Source organism: Durio zibethinus, chromosome 22, assembly GCF_047325235.1.
Source record: "Durio zibethinus cultivar Kanyao isolate XHJ-2024 chromosome 22, ASM4732523v1, whole genome shotgun sequence".
Taxonomy (NCBI): Eukaryota; Viridiplantae; Streptophyta; class Magnoliopsida; order Malvales; family Malvaceae; genus Durio; species Durio zibethinus.
In genome coordinates, this window is record NC_143183.1 from 20,552,334 (window position 1) to 20,579,275 (window position 26,942).

Genomic DNA, 26,942 nt, shown 5'->3' on the forward strand with positions numbered 1-26,942 from the left:
CTACATACAAATGCAGTCATAAAGAGAGGATAATCAAGTTAACTGATATTGCCAAAGCTGATAATGTTCAGTCTTTAAGAAATAAAGTCAAGAATATTGGCAAGCATGGAAACTGAGAGCCTGTTATACTTGCTGTGGTAATGTCTTGTTTGTGCAGCTGTCAATGACCCCATCTATGGAAGAGTCCCATCTCTCGGTACAAAAATAGGTATCCCTTCTTGTCTTTCCAGATAAGATGACAGAAAAGAGGCAAAAAGGAAAGTTAAGAGTTAATTCAGGGAAGAGACTTGAATTTGATATACTGATAACTACCTTTTTCTTTTGATCCCCCTTCAATAATTATGTCTTCCAGTGCCTGTCTAATTAAAGTCACTTTCTTTCCCGTCCACATCCACTTAGTAAAATCAAAATATTTACAGTTTGTATATCAACACCCCACATGGGCATTAATTTTACTTCTGGGTCCAAAGATTTCACCTTCTCTTTTACTTGACAGAAGTTCTTGCCATAAATCAAAACTCTTGGTTCAGCTATTGGCACTTTAGGTTTGAGTTAAGAGTCTAAAAGGTTAGAAGAATCAACGCCAAATATGTACCAACAATAAGTCTATCAGCATTAAGGTATAGGGCAATAACTTCTGGTTTGAGCTTTTATATTTGTTTTCAAGATCACCCTCCACTCCCACGAAAGCAAATAGGAAAAAAAAAAAAAAAGAAAGAGGTTTGAAAGGACAGGATAGTCTTCAGTGACATGGCTTCTCCATTGTCACGTTGATGAGATGCTTAACATTGGACAGAAATGTGGGGTACTCTGACAAGCAAATGAGTTGTCTTACGATCTCTTATTCATATTTCAGCAGCATGGAACCTTACCAAATATCAGTTTCCCAAGTTTCTACTTAAGATCAGCCAGCTTGCTTTCTGAATACTTTTCGGCACCAAAAGTGTACTAGGAATATTGGCAATGCTCAAATGCCTATTTAAATAAAGTTAAGTCATAAGGACCACCTGATCTCTGGTTCCTGTAGAAGGTAATGAATGTTGAGTTCCTAAATCTGAAAACTAGTCTTCAGTTTCACAATTATATAATTGGATTATCTATGTGTTATTCTACACCTTTTGATTGCTAAGCTTTGCTTGCTTAAATATTTAGGTTTATCTTTTTATGGTTCTTCAGTATCACAGATTCAATGATCAAGTCAACAGAAGATGTCAAAGATTGCAACTATAGTTGGAGGAGCTGCTGGGGCACTTGTATTCGTGGCTGTAGCCATGGGATTCTTTTGGTTTTACAAATCATGTAAGAACTTTTCAAATAGAACTTCGGAGACAGGCTCTTCGGATCCATCCGCATTAAGTAAGGTTTCATTGCAACAAACGTGAAAAAAAAAAAAACACTGTAGCAATTCATTCTAAAGTTTTTGAGTTAATATTTTACTAACTACAGCTCCAACACTGCAGTGGAGTGGAATAGAGGAGCCGGACCAAGTTCAAGTGCTGGCCAATCTTTATATGGACCTCAAGGAGCGAGGCAGTTCATACTGGAAGAGTTGGAACAAGCTACCAAGCAATTTGCTGACAGTAATCTCATCGGATGTGGCAGTTTCGGTCCGGTATATAAAGGTTTGCTTCGTGACATTGTTGTGGCTATCAAAAGACATCCTGGTGCTCCTCGACAGGAGGTCGTTGCAGGGGTATAAACTGTTCTGACTTATATAGCTTATGTCTGATAGATATCTTTGTCAAGTGCATTACAAATTGGAAATCCCTCACCCCCTCTTACATGCTTTAACTTTTTCACTTGGTTCATTATGTCAACAGTTAGATCCAAAAAGTCATTCCCCAGGTAATAATGGAAGTTGATTGAGATATGTGATTCTGTTACTTGCAGACAGCTTCTTTTACTTTTTTTTTTCCACTTGATTTATAAGACTGTACAATACAGTTTCATTCTGTTGAACAATTTTCTGGTATTGAACCCTTAATGAAGAAGCTCAACATTATCTTTCTTACAGCTTCAAAATCAGACAATTCCAATAGAAAATGACATATTAGAGTGTCAAACAGGTAATCTATTTGTCAGAGATTCAACATCGAAATTTGGTTACTCTTCTAGGTTACTGCCAAGAAGGTGGATCTCAAATGTTGGTCTATGAGTATTTACCAAACGGGAGCATGTGCAACCATCTATATGGTATGACTCATTTAACAACATAGATTTTTCATGATCATTAATGCAAAAAAAATAAATAATAAAAATAAACACATCCATCTGTTGTTTGGCAGATACCGGACGAGAGGCTCCAACTAGACTGGAGTTCAAGCTGAGGCTATCGATAGCTCTGGGGGCAGCTAGAGGTGAATCTAAAAGAAATTGATGAAGGAAACCTAGAGTAAAACATGTTTCAAATTGAGGAATTATGTTTATTGAATGCAGGTTTATGCCATTTGCATGGCCTGAAACCTCCCTTGATACACAAGAACTTTAAAACAGCCAATGTCTTGGTTGATGAGGACTTCATTGCTAAGGTTGCAGATGCAGGGGTCTCAATGTTACTTGAAAAGATAGAAGAAGCAGGTCCATCTCAAACGTCTAGCATCAATGTTTTCCAAGATCCAGAGTAAATTGATTTCTTCTGATTGCATTTTGTTTCTGTTGTGGAAAGAACAATCTTCACCTATACTTAGTTTATCCTGTGCATCGATGTCAGGGTGGAAGTATCAGGGAGCTTTACAGAAATGAGTGATGTCTACAGCTTCGGGGTGTTTCTTTTGGAGCTCATAACTGGACAGGAGGAGGCTGTGCATATCAATTACCTAGGATCCAATGAAAGCTTAATCCAATGGGTAAGCAGGCTAGTATACTTGGTTTACAAGGGGAATTTTCATTCATTTTTGGAGTCATAAACACAGATCAAAGGAATTAACCAAAGAATATCTTATACTTGATCCTAATGGTTTGTGTTTTTTCTACTCTTACTTTTAAGCATTCACCATCTCAATTCTGTAACTTTTGTTCAACTGCTTCACTAATTGAAGGTACAATCACGGCTGAGTTCCAATGATTTTGTGGACCATCGACTAGTTGGAAGCTTCACCATGGATGGCATTAGGGATTTGATCAAGCTGACACTAAAATGCATGAGTTTTCCGGGAAAGGGACGGCCGAATATGAACATGGTTGTGGTTGAGCTAGAGAGGATCCATGAAAAAGAGATGGAACTGACAACAGTCAGGGGTGAGGGCACTGCAAAAATCACTCTAGGCAGTGAGCTATTTGGTTCGAAATAAAGAGGATTCCAATGGAGTTTGTCAGTCCTTGGCCAAGCTTAGGCTTACAAAAAGTTAAAAAAAAACCACTTGAACTGTTTATAAGGTAATGAGAGAAAGAGAATGGGAGGGGGGTTAGCCGGGTAGGGTGTCAAGCTGCTGTAAAGAAATGGAAATGTAATTATGGATCTGATTTTTCAAATGATGCATAATAAATCTGTAATATTAATATATCAATCAATTATGAACTTTTCTAGTGAATTTATCCATCAACTAGACAAGTCATTTACAATAATCGCAAGAACAAGATTGAGTACTGCTCATGATAAGAATCATACAAGCTGAAAACATCAAAAAGAGAAGACCAGCCAATCAATTCCATAGCAAATTTAGGTAGGAAATTCTCCATAATTATCATAATCAGCAATGAGAGAGTCATCAATGCAAACAGAAAAGAAAGTACTATAACTAAGTATGTTAAGTAACGTAACAGATGATTCAAATACATGCATGGTGTTTAAGAGATAGCTTTCATACTCTAGATTGACATCTCATTCTAATGTCTTAATCACTCTGCCAGCTTGGTCTTTGTTTTGTGCGTAGATGCCTCCAAAAGCTCCTGGCTATAGTACATTTGCAACAATTTCTTCCCCTTGTTCCAGATCCTGTAAAAGAAGCATCAGGACAACAGCAAGTAATTAAGCTATTTGAGCCAATAAAAGAAAAAACATAACGATGCCAAACGATAGAATTAGGTAAATATATTTGATATACTCTCATAGGACTATTAAGATGCTGATCAGAAAGGTAAAAGTTCCTAAACAAGGACCAAAAATTCTCAGTGACTTAATAACAAACAACTAAATCATGCATAGTGGTAATTGTTTTCCTGTTGGTCATGTCTATACATTTGTCAAAGCTATGATGCATGTCATATACAAAATAAGCATAACAATTTTTTACAAAAGACAATTTCCCGGAATAAAATTGCTGCTTAGGACATGATAATACAACTTCACTTTTCGGGTGAAATCACCATAGAAACTGGGGTTGCTGGTCCATTTAGATGAGTGACCAGGAAGAAGGTTTGCTCAAAGGGATCCTAGCAAATAAAGGTGAACTAAATGGTGCTCATATGGCCCTGCCTGTCTCATAATGCTAAAAGTGATTCTGGGTGCAAGCAGATCAAATCACCCCAGCCGATAGACGATAAAGACAATGATTATGACAAACCTTCCCCCCCACCTTGCATTTCATTTGTAAGCATGGGGACCATGTGCCAAGATTCTTCAAAACCACTTCAGGTGATAATTTTGAAATGACTCGACAGGTGAATCGGTAGTGAATCCTTGTAAGCTACATCCTTGATCAATTACAGTTTTCGGTGAAAGAAGAAAAGGTGCTTTTTCCTCTAAGTGAAAGGAAAAGGTAAATGAGCAGAACTTGAACATAAAGAAGAAAAGTCTTGATTGGATATAACAAATTTGAAAGTAAATGAGATTTAAAAGTTTTTAGATGGACAAAATGGACAAGTGGATGCTTCCATAACCCTCAAACTTCAACCAAAACACAAAACTGTTGATTCTCCGTCATAGACCATACAATATACAATCACAATATGGAATCACTGTATTGGCAAAGCTTTGATTAAACCTTTTATAACCTCACATTCATTCCCTTTTTTTCAACTTTGAACACCAATATTCGGAATTGCTTATCAATTGTACTTCCTGCTGCTTTTCAGCAAATTCAGCTTCCCCATATATCACCAATAATTATAGACTGTCTCAAACAGGAATCACCTAGAACCAAACATAAAACCAAACGATTGCTAAGCTACTTTGCCCCCACAAGATAGCTTGTCCCGTCTTTGTCCAGCGAAGATCCGCTACAATTAAGGGCGGAAGGGGTCCATAAAGATTTTACATTACCCTACTAAAATCCCTTTCTTTTTTATCATTTTCCAGCAAAGTTAATTTTACTGATACATATCCACTCATCACAGATATATTGATATACCACATTCACCACAGTGACAACAAATCTGATCATTGCAATTTGCATTACTTATATACAACATGCAAAAATATCAACATAAAAATAAAACACAACCTAGGAATTCTAACAAGAATAAAACTGTACAATCAAACCCAGATGATAAAAGTGAAAGATTCATGAACAACAGTTACAGACAAGATTTTCTGAGCTGAAAGATATAGATAATAATTATGTAACTAAACAAAAACGAATAAAAAGCTTCAAAATTCTTAAGACATAAATGAAGTAAGTAAATGGTACCTGAAGCCTGAGGAGCAAAGACAAGAAGTGGTAGTTAAACTGTCAAAGAGAACTGACAGAACAGAACTCAACATCTGTACTACTGTTTTTTTTTTCCCGTATTTGGTTTTGGGTTTTTACACCTTGGCCATTTACTTTATGATTATTAAATTTATGACCACATGTTTTCATATGTATGCAATTTATGCACTTTTCTTGCAAGTTTTTGTTCATTGAAACCCTACCTTGTTCACTTGACAACTTGCTACGTTCCACTGCCAACTGCATCAAAGTCTGTATGGTGTATTCATTGGACATTTCTCTTACAAGTTTTTATGCATATGAATCATAAAAACATGAAGTTTTCCTATAAATCACATACAATTGTTTGATGTTGGGATGTAAAGTTTATTCTATGATGTCAGAGTTTCTCATTATTTATAGTTAATAAAAGAAAAAAAAAGTATTTTTCTTATCAATTAAGTTTCGATTTTTAGAATTATTTTGAAAATAAAATTGTTGATGCATCATATCGACGTAGGTAGTGTATCTTACAAGATAATTAGACTTTGACAAAATTTAGAGATACATTAACTGCATTAAAATAAAAAATTGTAAGTTTTATTATAGATTCAATAATTTTATTTACGTATAATCTATAAAAATAAGAAGGGAGCCTTAGTGCAATAGTAAGATTGCTGTAATGTGATTTAGAGGTTACGAATTTGAGTTACAAAAATAATCTTTTATGACAATATAGGGTAAAGCTAAGTACATTAAATTCAGTGAATCCAATTCTTCTTCGGATCCCATATATGATGGAAACTTTACGCATTGACCTGCCTGTGTTTTAATGTGTAATCTATAAAAATATATACAAATAATTTTTTAAACCGATAGAAACAAGCTTATTAAAATAAAAGCTCAAAACAAGTGATCCAACATGGGAAACTGGGCCTTAACCCTTTACTCCAAAATCCAAAATTTGGACAAAGCCCAAAGGGGCAAAAAACACCAACAGCAGGGACACGTGGCGCGTAATCGATCTCCATATCCATTTCTTAAACCCTCTTAAAAACCGCTTCAGAAGAATCTTTGCCGTTAACTTTTCATAGTTAAAAAATGGCTTCCATTTCCATATCTACAAGCTTATTTTCTCGTCCTCAAGCTCAAGCTTGCTTTAAAACCCAAAAACCTTCTCCTAAAAAGAACCCAAACCCCAAATTCAAACCCAAAAAAGTTAATAAATTCAAGTCTCTCTCTTTACCTCGTGCTCCTCCGCCTGCTTCTTCTTCTTTAGGTGCCCAAGCCACCACTTACAGTCGCCTTCCTCCCAAAGAAGATTCCGGTTTCGAATTCGAAGTTCCTTCTTTGAACGAATCCGATGAAATCAAGCTTTCTGATTCTGACATCGCAAAGCTCGCCGTCAAAAATGGTTCGTCTGAAATTGAAGCTGAAATGTTAGTCACCGATGATGATGACGATGATGATGAAGAAAAAGAAGAAGTAAATCAAAGTTTGGGTTTTGAGGACGAAACCCTAGATGGGAATATCATGGGTTTTTATAATGGTGATGAAAGTTTGGACTTTGAGGAGGAAGAAGACGAGGTTTATTATTACGATTCTGATGGCAAGCTCGTAAATTTATCAGGAAACGAGGTTGATGATTTGGAATTGGTGGAAGTAAAGGAGAAAGGGGTGCCGGCGGTTATGCGATGCTTTGACCGAGCCAAAATTTACGTGAAAGCAGGGGATGGTGGGAAAGGAGTGGTGGCGTTTCGTCGCGAAAAGTACGTACCTTTAGGGGGACCATCGGGAGGCGACGGAGGGAGAGGAGGGAATGTGTATTTGGAAGTTGATGGAACAATGAATTCGCTGTTACCGTTTCGGAATAGTGTGCATTTCAGGGCGGGGAGAGGAGCACATGGCCAAGGGAGGATGATGTGTGGAAGGAAAGGAGAGGATGTGGTGGTGAAAGTGGCCCCAGGGACGGTGGTTAGAGAGGCGGGGAATGAGGAGGTTTTGTTGGAGTTGTTGTATCCGGGACAGCGGGCGTTATTGTTGCCTGGTGGGAGAGGTGGGAGAGGAAATGCTTCGTTTAAGTCCGGGAATAATAAGGTTCCTAAGATTGCTGAGAATGGAGAAGAGGGTCCTGAAATGTGAGTTTTCTTTTTTGATCATTACTATATTTTTGGATCATAAATGCATTTGCTTTTTCCTATGTAGCCATCTTATAGTTTTAATTTTTTACATTGCTTGTTTTTGGTTGTTAGTTTATATACTGTGTCATATATTCCTTCCATTCAAACATGAACGAACTAGAGATGTTAATTCGAAAAGAAGGAAAATTGGGTTTTAAGTTCATGTTGTTTTCATGTGCAAAAGTAGTCTGAACCCTGAACTATCAATAAGAATAAGATGCATGCTTCAGAAACCTTATATGTGTGAAAAAGTTTTGAAATTCATGATTTCATAATGTTTACTACCAGAGCAGTTCAAATCTTTTGAACCCATATAGCAATTTGACAAGGCTTTCTTACATATCATGCAATTTGTTTTTAGTGCCAGTCAAGATCCTACAATGTTCATTCTTTGAACCCACATATTCTTGCCATTCAAACCTGAAAAGACGAGAGATGTCAATTTGACAAATAAGGAAGATTGCTTTTTAAGTTCATGTTGTTCAATGTGCCCAAGTTGTCTGAACTATCAGTAAGGTGCATGCTTCAGAAACCATGTATGATGTGAATAAGTTTTGAATTTCATGATTTCCTAATGTTTACAAGCAGTTCGGTTTTTTTTGAAGCCATATAGTAGTTCAACAAGGCTTTCTTGCATCATGCATTTTGTTTTTAGTGCTCCACTCTGAAACTAAGTGCAGTGCTATCTTGCAGTGGCTGTTTCTTTCTTTCTGCTAATATGCACATTAGCGATGATGGTATTCTTGAGCAGGTGGCTGGAGTTGGAGCTAAAGTTGGTTGCAGATGTTGGAATAGTGGGTGCTCCAAATGCTGGAAAAAGCACCCTTCTGAGTGTGATAAGTGCTGCTCAGCCAGAAATAGCAAATTACCCTTTTACAACTTTACTTCCCAATCTGGGTGTAGTTTCATTTGATTATGATTCTACCATGGTAGTTGCTGATCTTCCTGGTTTACTTGAAGGAGCACACAGGGGCTTTGGCTTAGGTCATGAGTTTCTACGGCACACTGAAAGATGTTCAGCACTGGTACAGACTTCTTGTCTTATAGTGCAGCTACTGTAATCATGCTCATTAAGACTTAATTTGTAACTGCTTCTCTTGCATTATGACAGTTTAAATTCTCTATTGGCTCCTTTAACTATTAAATTTGATCTCCTTTGCTCAGTTTCTGTCAGTTTTATATATTATTAATGTTTTTCACCAAGAAAGAAATGGATGGGATTTATGTTAGATTTTCTACTAGTCTTCTAACTAATAAGGGTAAAGGAAATGGTTTTTCAGGCTGACGAGAATCTGATATTTTCTTTCTGTTTCGTAGGTACATGTTGTTGATGGCTCTGGACAGCAACTGGAACTTGAGTTTGATGCAGTTCGACTTGAGCTTGAATTGTTTAGTCCAGAACTTGCTGAAAAGCCTTATGTAGTTGCCTACAATAAAATGGACCTTCCAGAGGCATATGAGAATTGGCCATCATTTAAGGAAAATCTACAAGGTCGTGGAATTGAAACTTTTTGCATGAGTGCAGTAAAAAGGGAGGGCACTCATGAAGTTATCTGTGCTGCCTACAAACTTCTTCCAAAACCTAAAGAATCCAATGAGGGATTTGAAGGTTAATTTTATTTTAAGTTGATTCTTTAAATTTATTATTGTACACATCCTTAATTATATTTACCAAATTCTAATTGTATTTTATAAATCCTAATCATCCATGAATCCCTTGCATTCATTGTTGACAAGTCCTACCTGTTCTTTAGGTTTTCAAGATCCAGTAGATTTGAACCATGTAGCTGATATGGTAAATAAACAGCGTAGCTCCTCTATAAATGAGTTTGAGATCACTCATGACATTAGTTGCAATACTTGGCATGTAATTGGAGCTGGGTTGCAACGCTTTGTTCAGATGACAAACTGGCGGTAGGTTAAGAACTCTTATGTTTGATTACAATTCTCTTCTCCTCTCTACTTGTTGTCAATGTCTTTCTGGTGAGTCTATGTTATCATAATTTATCATATTAATATCACTTTGCTGGTACTGCTGAGCCTATTCTGACTTGTTTCATCTCATTCATATCATTTTGTAAAGTGACAAATAAATTTTGGGATATAATACTGAATAGGTGTTATGCTGCATTAAAAACTGTATTTGACTTATAGATTATGCAACCAGCTGGATGGTAAACAGCTCTTTAAAGTTTAGACTTTACTGGTAAATACCTGGAATGGAAGTTTATGGACTTAAGTTAAATCCTCATGTTCTGGCCTTAATCAGCACTTTGGACATGAATATTCTCCCTTATCTAGTCCTTCTTTTCCTATGCTTTCTCTTTTAAATTTCTAGAGGAAGAAGGGTGCAGTAAAATCAGACAAAAAAGCAACCTTTAGTGCAATGCAGAGGATAAATTTTGAATATTTCAAGTCCTCAATATGCATATTTCACTTTGACACCACACATTTTCATGTAATTAATTATAAATGATTCTGTATTCATTGGCCTCGTCAATTGTTCAGTGATTCATTTAAATTTTATCTACATTTTACATTGTAGAACTGAGGTGTAATCCATTTGGTTTTCCATATGTAAATGGATCATATACATTTCTTTGTTGAAAACTCAAATCTTGTTAATTTCAAAAGATGTATGCAGTGACTTTTACAAAAGTTAGTTCTAAACACCGCAAATGGCAACTAAAATGAGTGCCCTCGACCAAAGTATATACTATGTCACTGCATGTTTCTCACTTAAGTTAACTGCTTCAAAGTGAACAGGTGTTACCATTATTCCTTTTGTGATAACATGCCACTCAATTAAACAGATACATAGACTCTGAGAAAAGGTTTCAACATGTCCTGGAGGCTTGTGGAGTGAATAGGTCTCTCATGAAGCTTGGGGTGAAAGAAGGTGACACAGTGATTGTTGGAGAGGTTTGTTAACACTGCCACATATATTGTTATCGATGACATGTTCCATTTTCTTGTGATCCCTCAACCTAGCTATAAATTATCTACTTAAAACACCACCCTTCCCTTCTCCCGTTGCTTCCTTTTTCTTGTAGTTGAACTAGATTAATATTGGTGAAGAAGAATATTTGAGAGAAATTAAAAACATGGATATATCAAGTCTTTTATCCAATAATTTTATGTTTTGCTTTGTCCTTATCAGATGGAGATGGTGTGGCATGATTCTGCTGAGGATTCTGGTACACCAAACATGAAGAAGAGATCAACGGAGTCAATCAAATGGCCCCAGTGGAAGTAACGGGCGTCTGTAAATTTTGTCAGTAAACTGGCATATTTGGAGGTTTAGCAAAGGTGGGGGAGTGTATATCCACATCAGTTTCAGTGCCTGTTCGTTGCCTGATTTAGTTTTTAACGAATGTGATACTGACTCCACAACATTCACTCTCCAGATAAACCAAATTCATTGCCTGATTTAGTTTTTAACGAATGCGAAACTGACTCCACAACATTCACTCTCCAGATAAACCAAATTCATTGCCTGATTTAGTTTTTAACCAATGCCACAAATTCATGAGAGGTGACATGGAGTTTGATGAAATTTGCTGATTGGAGTGCATGATGTTGTTGTTTCTCCATGTTCATATTGCTTCATATTGGTGCAGAAGGACAGGCAAGTTCCTCTCAAATTCGTTGTATGACCTGGATAATGTAATTACAGTTGCAATCTATAGTCTCCAACAGACTTGGAGGCAATGCCTTCATTCTTAAGTAAGTATTTCTTTTTCTCTTAATATTGCATGTAATTCATTCTTATATGGGAGACAGCATTTATGCCTTTAAATATCCAGGTTTTGCATCAAATTTCTTAAATTTTGTGACAGGGCTGAAAATTTTAAATGCAAGGAACTTTTACAAATAAGAAAATAATAAATCTGGTTTCATGAATATCTTATATCATGTACAAATTTCAGAAATAAAAGCCAATTTTGAGTTACAAATTATTTCTATAGGTATTTTCAACCCTAGATAAACCTAGAATTTTGTATGAATCTGAATTATTTTATCATTTCTAATTCATGTACTTGTTCTTAGTTTTTAATAAAGGAAATATATAAAACTAATAAAATTTGAATTTTTTTTAAGGTATAAGTTATAACCATTTCCTGTAAATAACAACAAATTATATATTTTTTCCTACTACAACCATTCAGAAATTTTTTTTAACTTGCAAGTACTTAGAAATTGTATTCATTTTCCTTAAAAAAAAGAAATTATATTTATATTCATATAATTATCTCGTATAAAAGTATAACAATATAATATTAAAAATTATTTAATAAATTGCGAGTAAAATTTAAAGAATTAAAGAATTGACATATATTTTTAAAATGTTTTAAAAAATTTTAAAATTAATATAATTAAAATATTACACATGATAATTGTTTAATTTATTTGTGAAATTAAAAAATTTTATGGACGATAAATATGAAATAATAATCCACAATATATATGCTATTTTATTCACAATTTTTTAATTATTATGCCAGAATAGCAAAAGAAAATGAAAATGAAAAAAAAAAAAAAAGAGAATTAAAAATCAGTGCAGTGTACCCTTAATTTTTATTTCTTTTTAATAAACAAATTATATTATTAATCTATTATGGTAACCAAAGTAATAACTCTGGGTCTACCGCCCTCATTTGTAATTCCCTATGAAGGAAAGCGAACGGAAGGCGTGTGCATACGGGAGCAAATCACGTGGTGTGTGCCCTAAATCTAGGACAAAGGACAGTGTCACTCTCAGCCGTCCAATCTCAATCAAACCGTTCTCCATGAATCTTTGACCAACCTTCCTTTTCTACCCCCTAGATTCGCTTTCACTGTTTTTCATCATTCTTCCCAGGCTTCGCTCCTGGTTGTCGCTTGCATGCCAACTCGGACAACTCATTCTGTTCTACCAACTCAGTTCTCTCAACTTCCTCTCTGTTCCCATCTCTTTCTTCATCGACCCTCATCTTCCTCAGCTCATCTTTTTATCAGATAACAAGGAGTTATCACGTTTGGAAATGAGTCAACAAAGTGAGTTGACTGAGCTTTATGCCTCCATATTTGGCTTCAATTTTAAACCGGTAAAACGCCATCCCGTTCCATCATTCCGCTGCACGGACGGGTCTTTGCGATCGACATGTCATCGCACAGGATTCCTAGGTTTGTTACGGGATGACATGGCAACAGTGTCCACGTGTCAGATCGTACTTCCTACGTAGTGGTCAGAGTCAAGGTCTGGTTGGCCTTACGAGGTTACGTGGCTGAATATTATTGGTTGACTTGAAAAGAAAGACGCGTGGATTCCGCTTTGTGTTTAACTTACAGTATCTCATAAAATAGCACATCACATCCTTTTTATTTTATAAAATTTGCATGTCATATAATATAAAAATATAAAATATAAAATATTAATTTTATTACATTTATAAATAATTATTATAAAACTTTTAAATTATATTATTTTTATATTATATTTATATCATGTTACTGTATCATATTTTAAATTATTAAATTTATATTCAAACATTAATATAATTCAAATCTCATTTTCTTTTTAGTGAAAAAAAAAAGGTAATAATAAACTACAAAATGAAATACTAACAATGATTGAATTTGTGTCAAATTTTTATAGTACTAAATAATATTATCCGGATAATTAAAATATAAGAATCAATTAATTTTTTTTATATTTTTTGTAACTTTTCAAAAATTAATCTCGTGTTTAATAATATAGTTCGATTTAATGACAATATTTTCATTGCATTGGATTCAATTTGAAAGCTTATGTATCATACCATGTTACAACTAGGCCGTTCAAAAAGAAATATAAAGATAAATTAAATAAATTAAATCAAAAGGCATGAATTTATAGAACCAACACTTCATGATTAACAATTAGACCAAAATAACAAAGACTATGATGGATAATTAGAGGAAAAAATTTATAGGTATTTTTTTTTCAATGAATTAATAAAAACAATATTATATACCATATAATAATGCCTTCATCATCTAAGCTAGAGTAAGAAGAATTGTTTGGTTTCTTTAGGCACTAAAAAAAAATCCAAGCAATATGATTGCTCTAGTGAAAGGCCACGAGTGTGCTTGTTGACTGCTTGACTAGCCAAAGAGGAGCCTAAACCATAAAGTGCCCAAAAAAATCTCACAAAAAATGGGACAAATTTGATGATAACAGCTAGCTATTGATACTAAAATTTTCAAGTCAAAGTCCAAAGTTGTAAGAAAGACACTCTCATCTCTTTTCCCTAAATCCCGGGTTGGCTTTAACGCTAGAAAATGAAAGTGGGTGTTTTTGGAGAATGTGCATAATTCTCAATTTGACCCCTGTAACCCCAAACGGGTCTTTGTTTATTTGTCAAGAAAATGAAGAAATTTTCAAAGAAATTTTCAAAATGGTCGGTTTAATTGGAAAATGATCCTCTTTCTTGATGTAAAAGTTTTGAATTTGAATTTAATCGATGACTGATGGTTAAAGCTTTCTCAAATACATAATTTTTAATTATTTATTTTAAATTATCATATATAACATAATTTTTTTTATTTAAAAAATTAAACAATCAATCTAAAATGTTTAAAACTAAAAAAAAGAAAGTGGGTTTTTTTCTTTTGGAAAATGTGCATAATTCTCAATCTGACCCCCAAAATCGCAAATGGGTCTTTGTTTGTTTGTCCAGAAAATGAAGGAAATTACAAAGAAAAAGGTGATGAAATCAAGCAAGGGTTGAGATAACAGAGTGAGGCCCCTACAAACCATCTGATTTCCTAAATTTAAAACAAAAGCCAACCCTTGCATTCCAACTGGCCTCACATCTTTTCAGAAAGATGCTTGACTTATCTTTCTTCTCTTCAAATGGTAACATCCACAAGTAACCTTTCATGCAAGGTAAGGCATGAAAAGGACTTCATTTTCCTTTTCATGGAAGAACAAAAAAAGAATCCTTTTTCTTGGTCTTTTTTGCATGTGTCATTTTGTTCAAAAGGTTCAATTTCTTGGTCTAACCAGAATATGAGGAAAAAAGATGTTTTCCTTGGACCAACCACATAAACATAAATATAATAATTCACTAAATGACCATGAAAGTTCAACTTGGCATACACATATAATTTGGATTTTACCTTCTATACTTAAACTTGTAAATCACTTCAATGCCATGGACCAATGGAGATTTGATCCCAACTAAAGCTTTGGTGCAATGGAAAGGCTTTTCTTGCACAAAATGTTTCATCAGATGGGATCTTAATTGTAAAATCTAAAAAAAAAAAAAAACTTAATAATTGAAAAGAGAGACAAACTTTTTGCTAATCTTTTATTCAGCTATATATTGGTCCACATGTGATCAAATATTATGATCCCATGTTCTAAATGAACATTGCTCTATTAAGATGGTGTAAAATGAAACTAATCCCACATTTTCTTTTTTATTCAAATCTTTAGTGGAGGAGTCAAGGGTCATAGATTCTACTTGTTTATCTATTGTCATTCTTAAAAGAAATGAAAATGATTAATCAAGTGTTTAAAAACTCAAATAATATTAGTAAAACTTGAGGATGTGCCATTCTCTCTAAGCTCTTATTTTATATGTTCCATCATTTAAATATGCTTGATTTTATTTTTTTTTTGTTGTCTATGTAAAATTTATTTGGTCCATTATTCAATTTGGTTTAGGGTATAATAATGACTAGTTGGCAAAGCATTTGTAGAAATGGGAAAATACTAAAAACAAAAAGGGGTTGACCCATTTGATTATGATTAGTTTTTTTGCCATTCCCAAGGCCATCTAGGCATGTGAAACCCAAGTTTAATTGAAATTAAAGAGGAATCGAGTGTTACACTTTCACTGTTGGAACTGCTAAATGCATATATAATTGCTTTTGTTTGGGCAATTTGATCCAACTTTGCTTTAACAATTTGTTCTTTGAGCACTTAATTTGATTATCCTTTTGACTATAGCCTTTTTTGTTCTTGCTTTTGGGGATATCAGAGACAAAAAAGAGTGAAAGTTCCCCATATTTCTCTAGATCAGACTTTTGCTGAATTTTGAGTTGAAAAGATGATCTGAAAAAGGAAGTTTTTAAGGAGCTTGATAATGTGGAACTGACCCACCATCTTTACCAGCCCCTTTTCTCCAATTTCACCTTCCAAATTCCATCTCCAAGTCATTTAAATGTTGTCTTCATGAGTTTGTTATCCCTTAAAAAACCATATTCAAACACATCTTGTAATCATAAGATTGATAAAACAACATGGCAATCTCAAAAGTATATCTATGTATTTCCAAGGAAGGAGGATTCGAATTATGCTTTTGAATTTCGTTTTTTCAAAAAAAAAATCATATACTAATCATTAAATGAATTAAAATTTAAATTTTATTTTGAACATATAGAAGATGATATAAATAAAGATATGAAATTTAATGCAACCCAACTTACATGAACATACCAATCAAGTCAACTAGCATAGCATTAATGCAACACCATTTTTGTACCTTGAGACCAAGGTCAACCTCTAGAATCAAATTTTTACATAAGGTAATGATAAAGGTGAAAACCATAGATTTTGAAGGCTATATATGATGACAAATAGAAACAAATCAAAGGGTTTTGACTTATGGGTCATTGATGAAAGGACCCTTTGGTTTTTGTATTCTGTTTATGGAATTGTTTCCATGTTAAAGGACAGTAGAGCCATTAAAACAACATCTTCATAATTTTTTGGGCATTTTCTGCTTGGTTAGAGATAATCTTAACTGCTCCCTTTGAAAATAATGAAGCAGACAAAGAACTTCCAAGTAAATTGATTGATTAATTTTGCTCAAAATGCGGATTCACATGTGCATATTTGTGTTGATTACAATTCATACTAAAACTTTAGTAAATTACAAGAAGTTAACCACATTTTTTGTTTGTAGTTGGAAATTCAAGCAGTGGTTTTCCTTTCTGGTTTTTATATACAAGGTTCTTTTCTTCATCCTACCATTCAAGGGTTTTTTTTTTCCTCTTACCAACCACTCAATCATACTCTTTTTCGACTTTAAGTAGAAAAATTATATATCAATCATTGAATCAAATGCTCGCGAAACAAATTTTGACGTTCCTATAAAGTTTATTCGAAGCAAAGATTTTTTATTATGAAATTGACAATTTAATTTGTCATTGTTCCATAGCTTAAGATGCTATTAACCTTTCCTTTTCGGGTAGATTAACCTAGTAAATATGGGGTTACACGTGACTTGATCATAGGGTGATATTTGTTTTTCTTCTGGTATTGATTTAAACTAACCCCAGTAGCTTACATTGACCTGATGTAATATATGCATCATTAAAGAAATGATAATCCTTATTATAACTATACAATACCTGGTAAAGTTTTGTGTTTTCAATGCAGAAACTAATTAGATATCAGTTTAATTTAATAAGATTTTAGACCACAAATAAAGAATTTGAAAGAAATCAGATACTGCTGTAGTAGTAAGTCTCAAAAGAATGGTTAAAAAATAATAATCCTCTGCCACTGTTAAGAGGTAACATCCAACAAATTTCAGCATTTATAATCTCTTTTCTTATTCTTAAGTTCAAGCCCTGTTTTTTTTTTTTTTTTTTTTTTGTAGATTAATCCTGTTTATTATTTGAGCTGCAGGAAGGACTAGAGAATTTAATAGAAATAAGGAAGAAAATACTGTACACAGATTTAAAAATAGGTAGAAAAAGGTAGGGTGGTCTTCCAGGGAATGACAACTACAAATCTACAATGTCCTTTTCTTTCCTCACCATGTTCAATTCACTCTTTAAAAGCCATCCCCTACACTTCCTCACACTTCCATATTCAAAAAAAAAAAAAAAAACCATCTCTCCCTTTTTCTCCTATCACTGCAATATCCCAGTCTCCCCTATACCTCTCCATAGCAGCATTGTCTTCAGGCTCCACTACTTTTTATAGACATGTCTACCTCAAAAACCTTGGATAAACCTTTTGGATATGAACCTGTTGTTCAAACTCAAGCAGGTTTTGCTCTGCTTCAGAGAAACACATCCCCATCTCAGGCTGGTGAAAGGAGAGGCAGAAGAAAGCAGGCAGAACCTGGGAGGTTTCTTGGAGTTAGGAGGAGGCCATGGGGTAGATATGCTGCTGAAATCAGAGACCCAACAACAAAAGAGAGGCACTGGCTTGGCACATTTGATACAGCTCAAGAAGCAGCTCTTGCTTATGATAGAGCTGCACTTTCCATGAAAGGAACCCAAGCAAGAACAAACTTTATATACTCTGACAACACTACTTTTCATTCTCTTCCGTCTCCTTTTGATGTCCAAGCTCTTTTACCAACTTCACAGGTTCTTACCAGTTCTCAACCCAAACAAGCAACCAATCACTACAGTGAACCACAGCCTGACATTTTCCACAGTAAAACCCCCATCCGCCCTAATAATAATGACCTATCATCATCAGCTGATGAAACTCCCTACGGGTCAATTGATGATAATAGTTTCTTTTTTTCTAGTGATACTAACTCAGGTTACTTGGCCTGCATTGTTCCTGACAACTGCTTGAAGCCTCCTTCCACTCCAACCAGCACAAATGTTTCAAACTTTTGCTCCATGAACCAAAACTCCCATGAAAACCAATCACATTCTGATAATTATGCTCTTTATCCAGATATAACAAGCTTTCCCAATTCTAATAACATTGAGTTTCCAGGTTTTGATGAACTCAATCAGGGTAGTTTTTGGAGTGATCAGCAATCATGGGAAATGAACTCCAATGAACTCTCAGGTATAATCAACCCCCCATTGATGGTTGAAGATGGCTGCATGGGAGGAGCTTTTTATCCTTACAATGGCAATCCTAGCAGCTACACCATGATTCCACAAGCCAATTCTTCAGTAACTTGCTCTCCTTCAATGCCTTCTTTTGGTGATGTAGTCGACTCGGGGTATTCACTCTTCTGAGATCTTTCAGAATCCATTATCATCTATGATCAGCACCTGCCATGCAATTTGTTATCATCTAGCGTCGTTTTCACATTTCAGTACTGTAATTAAACTTTTTATTTTTGTTTTTTTCCCTCATTTGAGTTAGAAAAAAGAGAGTTCGGGGAATGTTCAACTTATCTTTGCCAACTTGAATGAAAATTTTATTTGAAAAGCAGCCTTTAAGCAAAGTTATTTTCATCTCAGAACATGATGCAATTGATAACGCCCTGTCATTTAGTTCAACTTTGGGGTAGAAATCAATTAATATGGACTGCATGATTGCCTGCCTCTTTGCGGCTACTTGCTCTACTTTTTGTCAACAACCCTATCTCTTTACACAAAATGCATGTAAACACATAGACAAAAGCCTCCAAGATGGATTCATTCACCATTAATGTTTACAGCTGTTCCCTTAATCATAACATTGTAATTTAATGGATGAATAAAACCTATCAGATTATGTTGCATTTCTAATTTTCTATGTTTCTTTACTTCATCATATTTTTCAAACCTCAAACTTGGGTGAGTGTATAGTTTTTTTCAGAACTCCCAACAATATGGAAACTAGAACCACAAATGTCAGAAAACTGGAAAAAAGCGTAATCCAATTAACTGTAGGCAGACGGTAATGTAGTCAGGATAGGAAACTTGTAAAAGCAAGCAAATCATGAAATCACGAAATCATGAAAGATAGTAACTTGCTTTCTTCTTTATTATTGCTCTCTTTTTTTTTTTAAATGCAATGTTTAGGCACAGTTTTCTTATACTAACAGACAGCTAAAAAGGTGTTTTAAGGAAGAAGACTGACAATTAGACATCACTGTCAAAGTATCCTAGACATGGTACTAGAAAAACATAACACCTCATCTTGCACATTTGCAAGGATTACTTTCGCTAATTGCTAGACAAAAATCTTAATGGAAAAGTGGACCTGTTTGTCTGTTTTCAACTTTCAGCACAACTGGCCCTTGATGTAGCACTTGCATTTGGTTTTGTTTTATGATCATCATCCTAAGCGTGCTCTTGCTGCTGCTTCCCTTGAGTAGGAAAGCTAAGCTCAAATAGTGACCCTTTTCTTTTCTTTTCCCTCTTTTTTTTTTTCTTGTTATCCAAAGAATTCGGGATCCTGAGAGGGTTGTAAAGGTGACTAGCAAAGTAAATCCGAACATTTGACTCAATAATGGTTGTATATATCATTTTTGTCATCTAGTAAAGTTTGAATTTTCCTTTTCTCAAAAGAAAAAAAAAAAAAGAACCAGTGACTAACAAGATGCAGAAAAGTAGCATAGTTATCTGATCGGAAGGAGAAATTAATGGCTGCACAAAACTTGGCCACATCAAAGGAAATTTGGTTAGCCGCAAGGATTTCAATTGGATGAGTGAGAAAGACTAGGTTGAAGAAAATGAAGGATAGCTGATTCCCTATTTTCTAGAAGTTGCAGACCGTAATCCACTTCTTACTGAAAATTCACACCTGTATGAATGCTGTTCTCATTCAGAAAATGCTGTCATTTCTAGAGGATAATCACTTACAAAAGCAACATTCAAATCCAAAAGATATCTGATCTGAAATCTGGCACATTTAAATGAAGCTGTGACAAAAATGTAAAATCTGAGGACTAAATGCTGGAATTGAAGTGATAGACATTTATTACAGTCAGTAATTCTCATATATTCGTATATCATAATAAATTTATCGAACCATGTCAAGCATTTGTCACAACATAATTATGTATCTATTCCCATATAGTCACATTTTGATGCCTCCTTGGAGTTTTTCATAAATTACTTATCCTCTTCGCAACAACCCCTGATAAAAAGTAGGGCAACAAGAACACCTTTCGAGTTCCTTTTCTAGGTTGAATTGAAAACTTGTTCCCAAAATGAAAATAAAATCTAAGAATGGCGGACATGAACACACAGTTGATGTAAAGGGAAGAATGATGTGATCTTTTTGTTTCAGAAAAGATCACATCATAAACAAATGCAACAGACTCCAAAATTTGGACGGGTTGACATGGTTCTCTCTCCCTAATGTAACTGCAGGTTCTTCAGCGGTTATTCAAAAGCAAGGTGTATGGGGTTTGCTAAACTTTTTATGTTTTGGCCATGGGCTTATTCAAGATGGAAGAGATGGCCCTATGAAGATTATATGAACACAGATGATCAGAGCTGCTATGTGCTAGATCTGAATAGTGGAACCATGATAACAAGGGAATGAAGCGTCCTATTTTGAAGACTTGCACAAAAAAAATAATGTTTTGGTTCATGACCTTGATCAAAAAAGGGGGATTGATGCAGTTGCTTCTCTTTTCTCTTAGCTTGAAGCGTGCACCTCAGTGTTGCTGCTGCCACTGCCAGTAGAAGAGGCAGAACTCTGACTAAACTGTTGTGTGCTTGAATGAGGAACAGGTGCACCTTTAGAAAAAACTGAACCAACTGATTCACTAGATCTGCTCACTGATGATGACATTATGGCTGGAACAAGGTCCTTGCTGGATCCTGAAAGAAGTTCTGGTCGTAACTCTGAAGATGAGGATGATGGAGCTAGAGTACCAATTGTAGATCCAACAGGATGGGGTGCAACTGGCATATCCGCAAGGGAAGATGCAGATGGACTGTAACTTAATGTTCCCATAGGATGATCAAATTTGCAAGCCGCTCTGAACTTGCACACCCCGTGTTGTGAATAATGAGTGCAAGGTGGCGCACCCTGATGGAATTAAGAAAAACGAACAAATAAATATCTGAACAATAATTTACCAGGAAAAACTTAAGTTAATTTAAGCAAGTTTAACATAAAAAACCATAAGACCCACTGGTGAAAATTCTCCACTTTGCAGAAAAGACTTGACATATAGAAATGGCAACATGAGCTGATGTTGGAGCTAAGCTAACATAACAAGTAAGAAAATATAATGCCAAGGCAAAAGGAAAAGAATAATAAAAAAACAAAAAAATGCAAGACAAGAGAAAATTACACATTCACATGTTTAATGCTCCCCGTGGGGAGTTCCTGCTATGAGTTGCAAGCAAGTATGAAACTTATGATAACCATAAGTAGCACTGACAACTGTATTTCCATTAGAAGACCCTAGGGAGAGAACGGTTTGCACAATAATGCTTTCCACAAATTAGAAAACCAAAGTTGGACATACTTAACTTTGCTCATTCAACTTTATTCATACTCCTGAAAATTGTTTGTAGAGGGAATTAAAGAGGGCAGATAACATCGATAGGTCCTATCAGAAATATATGTTGCACAGTTAATATACTAAAAAGAAAACATAGAATAACACATAACTAGACATTCATGTAACCAGATGATAGTGAGTCTGAAACTTAAGTAGCTGGTTGTTAAAAAAGTTGGCAGAACGACATCAGGAAAGAAAGCTAATATTCCTGGACAAGCACAGCCAACCACATGCAATAGAAATACATGGGGATAAGAAACATGAATATATAAATAAAACTATTCAACCATAACAACTCAATCATAGCTTCCTTTGTTGAACTTTTGCGGTTTTCGATAAGCTGAGTTTCACAGATACATATATTACAGTTTCAATCATGAATAAACTCACTTGTTTTAGAGAGTGCAAAAACATTCCCATTCAATGCAGTCACTCCAATAAGATTGTGGAATAAGCCAATTTTTTACCGTATATAGATAATAATCAGGAGGAAGGAGGAAGGCCTTAGATCATGCAGATTAAAAATTTTCTTCAAACCCTAGTGTTCTTCTTCAGTCCGTCACTATAACCAAAAAGCTCCTCATCAGAAACCCTGCAATCAAGCTAGCTTGGAAGGAATGGCCAAAATTAAGGGTGATACCATTTTCAGCATCTTGAGCTGACTAACTATACCACATTTCTACCCATCCTGACTAACTCACTTTTGCAAGTTCTGAGTCCAAAGGTAGAAATTGCTTGAAAAACTTAAAACATATAACTCAGGTGTTGTCATGTAGAATTTATCAATATACATCCATTAACCAAACTAATACGTGAAAGAGCACATCATCAAGCCCGTAAGTTGACTTGGTCAAAGGGCAGTACTCACCATCATTCCTCATCCCAACTGTCCTGGAAATTTATGTTGAAATTGGAAATTAAAGCATCAAACATCATCAGGAACTTTATTACAGCACCCCAACTTGTGCAGTTGACAGAACAATTATAACTACTCTTTCTCAAAAGAACTACTGAATTGACATCTATAAATTAACTAAAATACACATCTAGGTTAGAGACCTTTGACATTTACAGAGATGGCCTAATTACAAATCCTAGAAAATATGAATCACAAAATCACCCTGAAATTATTATATCCTTAATAGTAAATCAATAAGCATATGAAAGATTGCAACATGGAGGTTAAAGATATTTCATCTAAGTTAGGTTAAAGATACTACATCTAAGTTAAGTTAAAACACACCTGTGAAATCAAGAAGAAAAGTAGTAACCCAAGAAACTCTGATGCAAAAACGCAAAAACAGAAAAATAGAATAACCTTTATCTCCCAAAATCAACACAATCATTCATGAAAGTCTCGTAACATATTTATTCATAATGTAAAGTATTTTCATCAAACACGCTTAGAGAGTTCAAGGCAATTTCACCAGGAAATCCAGTATTTAAAAAGAAAAATCTACAGGTTCATTAAGTAATGAAGGCTGGCACATACATCTATAAAACAACAATACAAATGCACACCAGAAGAATGTTCTTTAATTTCACAAGTGACATGTAATAACAATCTATTAAATACAAGTCAAGGATACTTCAAATCAGTAGTTACAGAGTCCAAACAAACGCAGAAGTTTACACTAGAAGTGCTTCACAAAATGCATATCAACTTTCGTATCAAGCAACAGGTTAAATGTTCTGCCACACATATAATTGAAAGAGATTAATGTTTGTATGACCTCATATGTAAACCTTTTAATGATATTGGGTTGAAAACTCTGAACAGACTAGGGGATCCAGAACAGGTTTTCTTAAAACAAAGTTCAAGTGAAAGACTCCAAGAATTGGCACAAAAAGATGTTTTCCATGCTCAGACAACCGAAGCATTACCAAATCAAGCGGAGAACAATAGTCTGAATTTGTCCTATGACAAGATTCTAAGAATGAGTTCACATGCTAAAACTTAAAACATAATAAGAAGCTTCCAGTTACGTTTGAGGGCAAAGACCTAAGTTTTGGCAGACCTTAGATACTTATTCAAAAGTTTCACTAGTACACATTTTCTCCTTTTCTGTAGAGCTTCAATTTCTCTACAGAAAAGGAAATCCTGAGCAAGGCAAAAACTCTTAACATTTTATTTGGTCTAGTTGAGAACCCACATAGACACCAAAAAAACACAAACAATAAAATTACAGAAACATTATCAATTGTTGCAAAAGCAATTGAGCAAAGAAAATGCTGATTCATGCTGCCCAATAATAAGTATTACACATGATCAAACCTTTAAAAGCCAATCTTGTATAAAGCATCACATTTATAGAACGATTTACGAAATGCTTACTGGACGAAGAGGAAGACCAAGGGGGCTGAGGATGACATCTGCTTTTGGTGCAATCACTTCTGGTGGATGATGATATCTACAGGAGGATCCATATTTACAATCACCTGTTTTCATATAATACTGACATTCTGGTTGGCCAGGTCTCTCAGGAAATGACTGCTCCTTCTGAATACTACTTGAAGGCCCAACACTAGATGGTACAGGTTGATGAGATCCACTATAGACAGCTGCTGAAGGAGATAATGGCGTTACTCCAAAAATTGAGCTAGATCCAACAGTGGTTTGAGTACCAGGACTGACAGACGCCTGCATGAGGTGCATCAACAACCTCAAAATAAATATTAATATACCCAATGTTGAGGAAAATGAATAAAGTTTTAATTCTCCTACCGTATAGGGATTCCAACTTGGAACAGAAACCATGCTTGGGGAAAGCAAAAAGGAAGGACCATAGGGGCCTTGCACATATGAGCCTGGCATCAAGGGAGGCCTTGCCATTACAACTCCATATTGCTGAGACGAAAGGCCGGATGGCGACTGCACCGTGGGATATAATGTAGGTGCAGGAACTGGTGTAGGCACAGGTGCAACTGGATGAACAGGAGATGGTACTGGAACCTGTACGGCATGTGGTGCAGGATGATGGAATTTACATGTGACACCAAACTTACACTGCCCCGTCTTCACATAGTAGGAACACTCCTTTTCACTCTGTTTTACGGTACTAGTCAATCATCAAGTGACATTAACAATAGTATCTAAAAGATTAAGGTTCAGCGTCAAGTGATACAAACCGGACGTAATGGGTATCCATAATAATTTAGTGGCACAGGGCTAACAGAACCACCTCCCTGCTTGGGATGATGGTACTTACAGGAAGAACCAAATTTGCATGTCCCCGTCCTCATATAATACTGCAAATCAATAAAAAGGAAAGCCATAATCAACATAAAAAGTAACTTACAATTTTCCTAAACAGTCAAGCCAAACAGAACCTATTCACCGAATATTCAAGACCTAACTCTATCCTTTAAACATAAAGTGACATAAAGTTATCTTTACATCCCAGAATTTAGGCAATGCACATTGTTGAAATTGTACCATTTCGGCATACACACCTCAAATTTGTCAAACATTTAAGAAACAATCTAATTACAAAGTACCTGGCAAACAGGCTGGCCTGCTCTCTCCGGATACTCCCCTACACCACCTCTTCCAGCTCCCATAACCTAAGGCAATCATCATCATCATCAAATTTCTTTCAACAATCAAAACAAATGAGCATCAAAGTTTTTCCAAAATCAAGATTACCAATTACACTAGATCTCAATGCAGTAACCAAAAACTTTCAATTTTTACCCCAAAATTCGAAACCCCATCACTCCAAAGTCAATGGCCAAACAAAAAACCAATCAAAAACGTTTAAGGAAACATCAAGTCAGATTAAAAACAAAGAATAATTCAATCAAATTATCAGTTTGTTTACCGCGGCACGGTCACGTGGATGATTGAACCGACACCTTGAGCCGTAGCCACAAAACCCAGTCCTCAAATAGTAAATACAATCAGCTTCTTCGGGTCGCTCCGGGTATGATTCCGACTCACCCCCTAATTCCAACCCCCAAACCGGTTCTACATTTGAAACAAAAACCTCGTATCACATCCCACATTACACCAAAAAAAACCCAAATTCCAAAACAAAAAGTTGTAGTTTTCTTTACCTTCGAGCCCCGTTTCGGGTCCCGGAGCTGTCCATTCCGGTTGCGGATCGGACTCTGTGTCCCGCTCCATTCACCGTACGGACAACAACCCCCAAATAACCCAAATTGTAACCCGATCAAATGGGTGTTTATGTCTTCTTTTCTAGAAAGAAGACGAAGAACAACTAAGCAAACAAAAAAATAAAAGAAAAAATTTGGAGAGAGCAAGCAAAAAAACAGAGAACTTTCTTTCTCCTTTCTTTCTTACACTAAAAAAAAAAAACACTGTTTTGTCCGTTGTTTTTTTTTTCTTTGGGTTTTGTTTGGTTTGGGTTTTTTGTTGGTTTCTCCCTCTCTTTCTTAACTTTCTTTCACTTTCCCTCTCTTTCTTTCTGCTTCAGTTTCCCAGAATCCTTTGCCGTTTGTTTGATCTTTCCTTTCCTTTTTTCTTTTTGGGTCGGTTTATATACGCGCCAAATAGAGGGAAAAAAACCTAAACCATTCAATGCAATTAAAAAAAAAAAAAGTTAATTACTTTTAGATTAGCCATCAATCATCATCTTTGTACTTCGTTTTTCAAGCATTTTTTTTAGTGACATGAAAATTTAAAAAAAAAAAATTAAGGTAAAATTCAAATTTGCTTTTGATCGAATTTGAAGTGTTTATATTTCGATTTTAATCGAATTAATTTATTAAATTAATTTAATTCAATACTTTAGTATTTAGATATTTTGTATGAGAATTTTATTTAATTTTTTATAAATTTAAAAAATTAAATTTTTTAATTTAATTTAAATATATTTTATTTTTTGATTGATTAAAAAATTAATATCGCTGTTAGCACTTAAAAAAATTTACCGAACATGGTCTTCGATCTAATGTTTTTGTAAGGTTTTAAATACAAGTTAATTTAGACACGTGCTACAACAAATATGTCAAATTCTTTAAAACAAGTCATTGATTAATTAGAA

General features: G+C 34.9%; 4 protein-coding genes across 9 annotated transcripts; 3 read left to right on the forward strand and 1 right to left on the reverse strand.

The window, feature by feature from the left end:
* The first annotated feature begins 543 nt into the window (after window positions 1-543).
* Window positions 544-3,506, forward strand: LOC111307461 (putative serine/threonine-protein kinase PBL22). Its single transcript, XM_089751902.1, has 8 exons — window positions 544-1,030; window positions 1,177-1,356; window positions 1,461-1,693; window positions 2,067-2,193; window positions 2,286-2,357; window positions 2,437-2,620; window positions 2,711-2,846; window positions 3,039-3,506. Exons 2-8 carry the CDS (start codon window positions 1,209-1,211, stop codon window positions 3,288-3,290), a joined length of 1,152 nt encoding a protein of 383 aa, XP_089608028.1. The 5' UTR covers window positions 544-1,030; window positions 1,177-1,208; the 3' UTR covers window positions 3,291-3,506.
* Window positions 3,507-6,643: 3,137 nt separating this feature from the next.
* On the forward strand, window positions 6,644-11,701 carry LOC111306826 (GTP-binding protein OBGC, chloroplastic-like). 6 transcript variants are annotated; one of them, XR_016332070.1, is made up of 7 exons: window positions 6,644-7,705; window positions 8,499-8,772; window positions 9,065-9,356; window positions 9,502-9,661; window positions 10,561-10,669; window positions 10,908-11,473; window positions 11,587-11,701. XR_016332070.1 is itself a non-coding variant. In XM_022904783.2 (6 exons), exons 1-6 carry the CDS (start codon window positions 6,669-6,671, stop codon window positions 11,001-11,003), a joined length of 1,968 nt encoding a protein of 655 aa, XP_022760518.2. In that variant the 5' UTR covers window positions 6,644-6,668; the 3' UTR covers window positions 11,004-11,548. The 6 variants fall into 6 exon arrangements, 1 of the variants encoding a protein (XP_022760518.2); XR_016332071.1 differs by lacking the exon at window positions 11,587-11,701 and having other exon boundaries at window positions 6,650-7,705; window positions 10,908-11,056; window positions 11,226-11,548; XR_016332073.1 differs by lacking the exon at window positions 11,587-11,701 and having other exon boundaries at window positions 6,659-7,705; window positions 10,514-10,669; window positions 10,908-11,056; window positions 11,226-11,548.
* Window positions 11,702-17,449: 5,748 nt separating this feature from the next.
* Window positions 17,450-20,487, forward strand: LOC111306828 (ethylene-responsive transcription factor ERF086-like). Its single transcript, XM_022904785.2, has one exon. It carries the CDS (start codon window positions 17,714-17,716, stop codon window positions 18,716-18,718), a length of 1,005 nt encoding a protein of 334 aa, XP_022760520.2. The 5' UTR covers window positions 17,450-17,713; the 3' UTR covers window positions 18,719-20,487.
* On the reverse strand, window positions 20,345-26,518 carry LOC111306827 (zinc finger CCCH domain-containing protein 32-like). Its single transcript, XM_089751494.1, has 7 exons — window positions 25,993-26,518; window positions 25,758-25,903; window positions 25,435-25,500; window positions 25,066-25,185; window positions 24,662-24,982; window positions 24,272-24,577; window positions 20,345-21,455 (listed from the first exon to the last, which is right to left on the reverse strand). Exons 1-7 carry the CDS (start codon window positions 26,060-26,062, stop codon window positions 21,060-21,062), a joined length of 1,425 nt encoding a protein of 474 aa, XP_089607620.1. The 5' UTR covers window positions 26,063-26,518; the 3' UTR covers window positions 20,345-21,059.
* Window positions 26,519-26,942: the final 424 nt, after the last annotated feature.

Excerpts from the sequence above, each read along its gene's own strand:
- LOC111306827 (XM_089751494.1), bottom strand. The coding sequence starts at position 26,062 with ATGGAGCGGGACACAGAGTCCGATCCGCAACCGGAATGGACAGCTCCG. Across the intron at positions 25,904-25,992 it reads ACCCGAAACGGGGCTCGAAG|AACCGGTTTGGGGGTTGGAA; the intron begins GTAAAGAAAACT and ends TTTCAAATGTAG. Across the intron at positions 24,983-25,065 it reads ATGGATACCCATTACGTCCG|AGTGAAAAGGAGTGTTCCTA; the intron begins GTTTGTATCACT and ends ACCGTAAAACAG.
- LOC111306828 (XM_022904785.2), top strand. The coding sequence starts at position 17,714 with ATGTCTACCTCAAAAACCTTGGATAAACCTTTTGGATATGAACCTGTT.
- LOC111307461 (XM_089751902.1), top strand. The coding sequence starts at position 1,209 with ATGTCAAAGATTGCAACTATAGTTGGAGGAGCTGCTGGGGCACTTGTA. Across the intron at positions 2,358-2,436 it reads AGCTCTGGGGGCAGCTAGAG|GTTTATGCCATTTGCATGGC; the intron begins GTGAATCTAAAA and ends TATTGAATGCAG. Across the intron at positions 2,847-3,038 it reads ATGAAAGCTTAATCCAATGG|GTACAATCACGGCTGAGTTC; the intron begins GTAAGCAGGCTA and ends CACTAATTGAAG.
- LOC111306826 (XM_022904783.2), top strand. The coding sequence starts at position 6,669 with ATGGCTTCCATTTCCATATCTACAAGCTTATTTTCTCGTCCTCAAGCT. Across the intron at positions 8,773-9,064 it reads CTGAAAGATGTTCAGCACTG|GTACATGTTGTTGATGGCTC; the intron begins GTACAGACTTCT and ends TCTGTTTCGTAG. Across the intron at positions 10,670-10,907 it reads ACACAGTGATTGTTGGAGAG|ATGGAGATGGTGTGGCATGA; the intron begins GTTTGTTAACAC and ends TGTCCTTATCAG.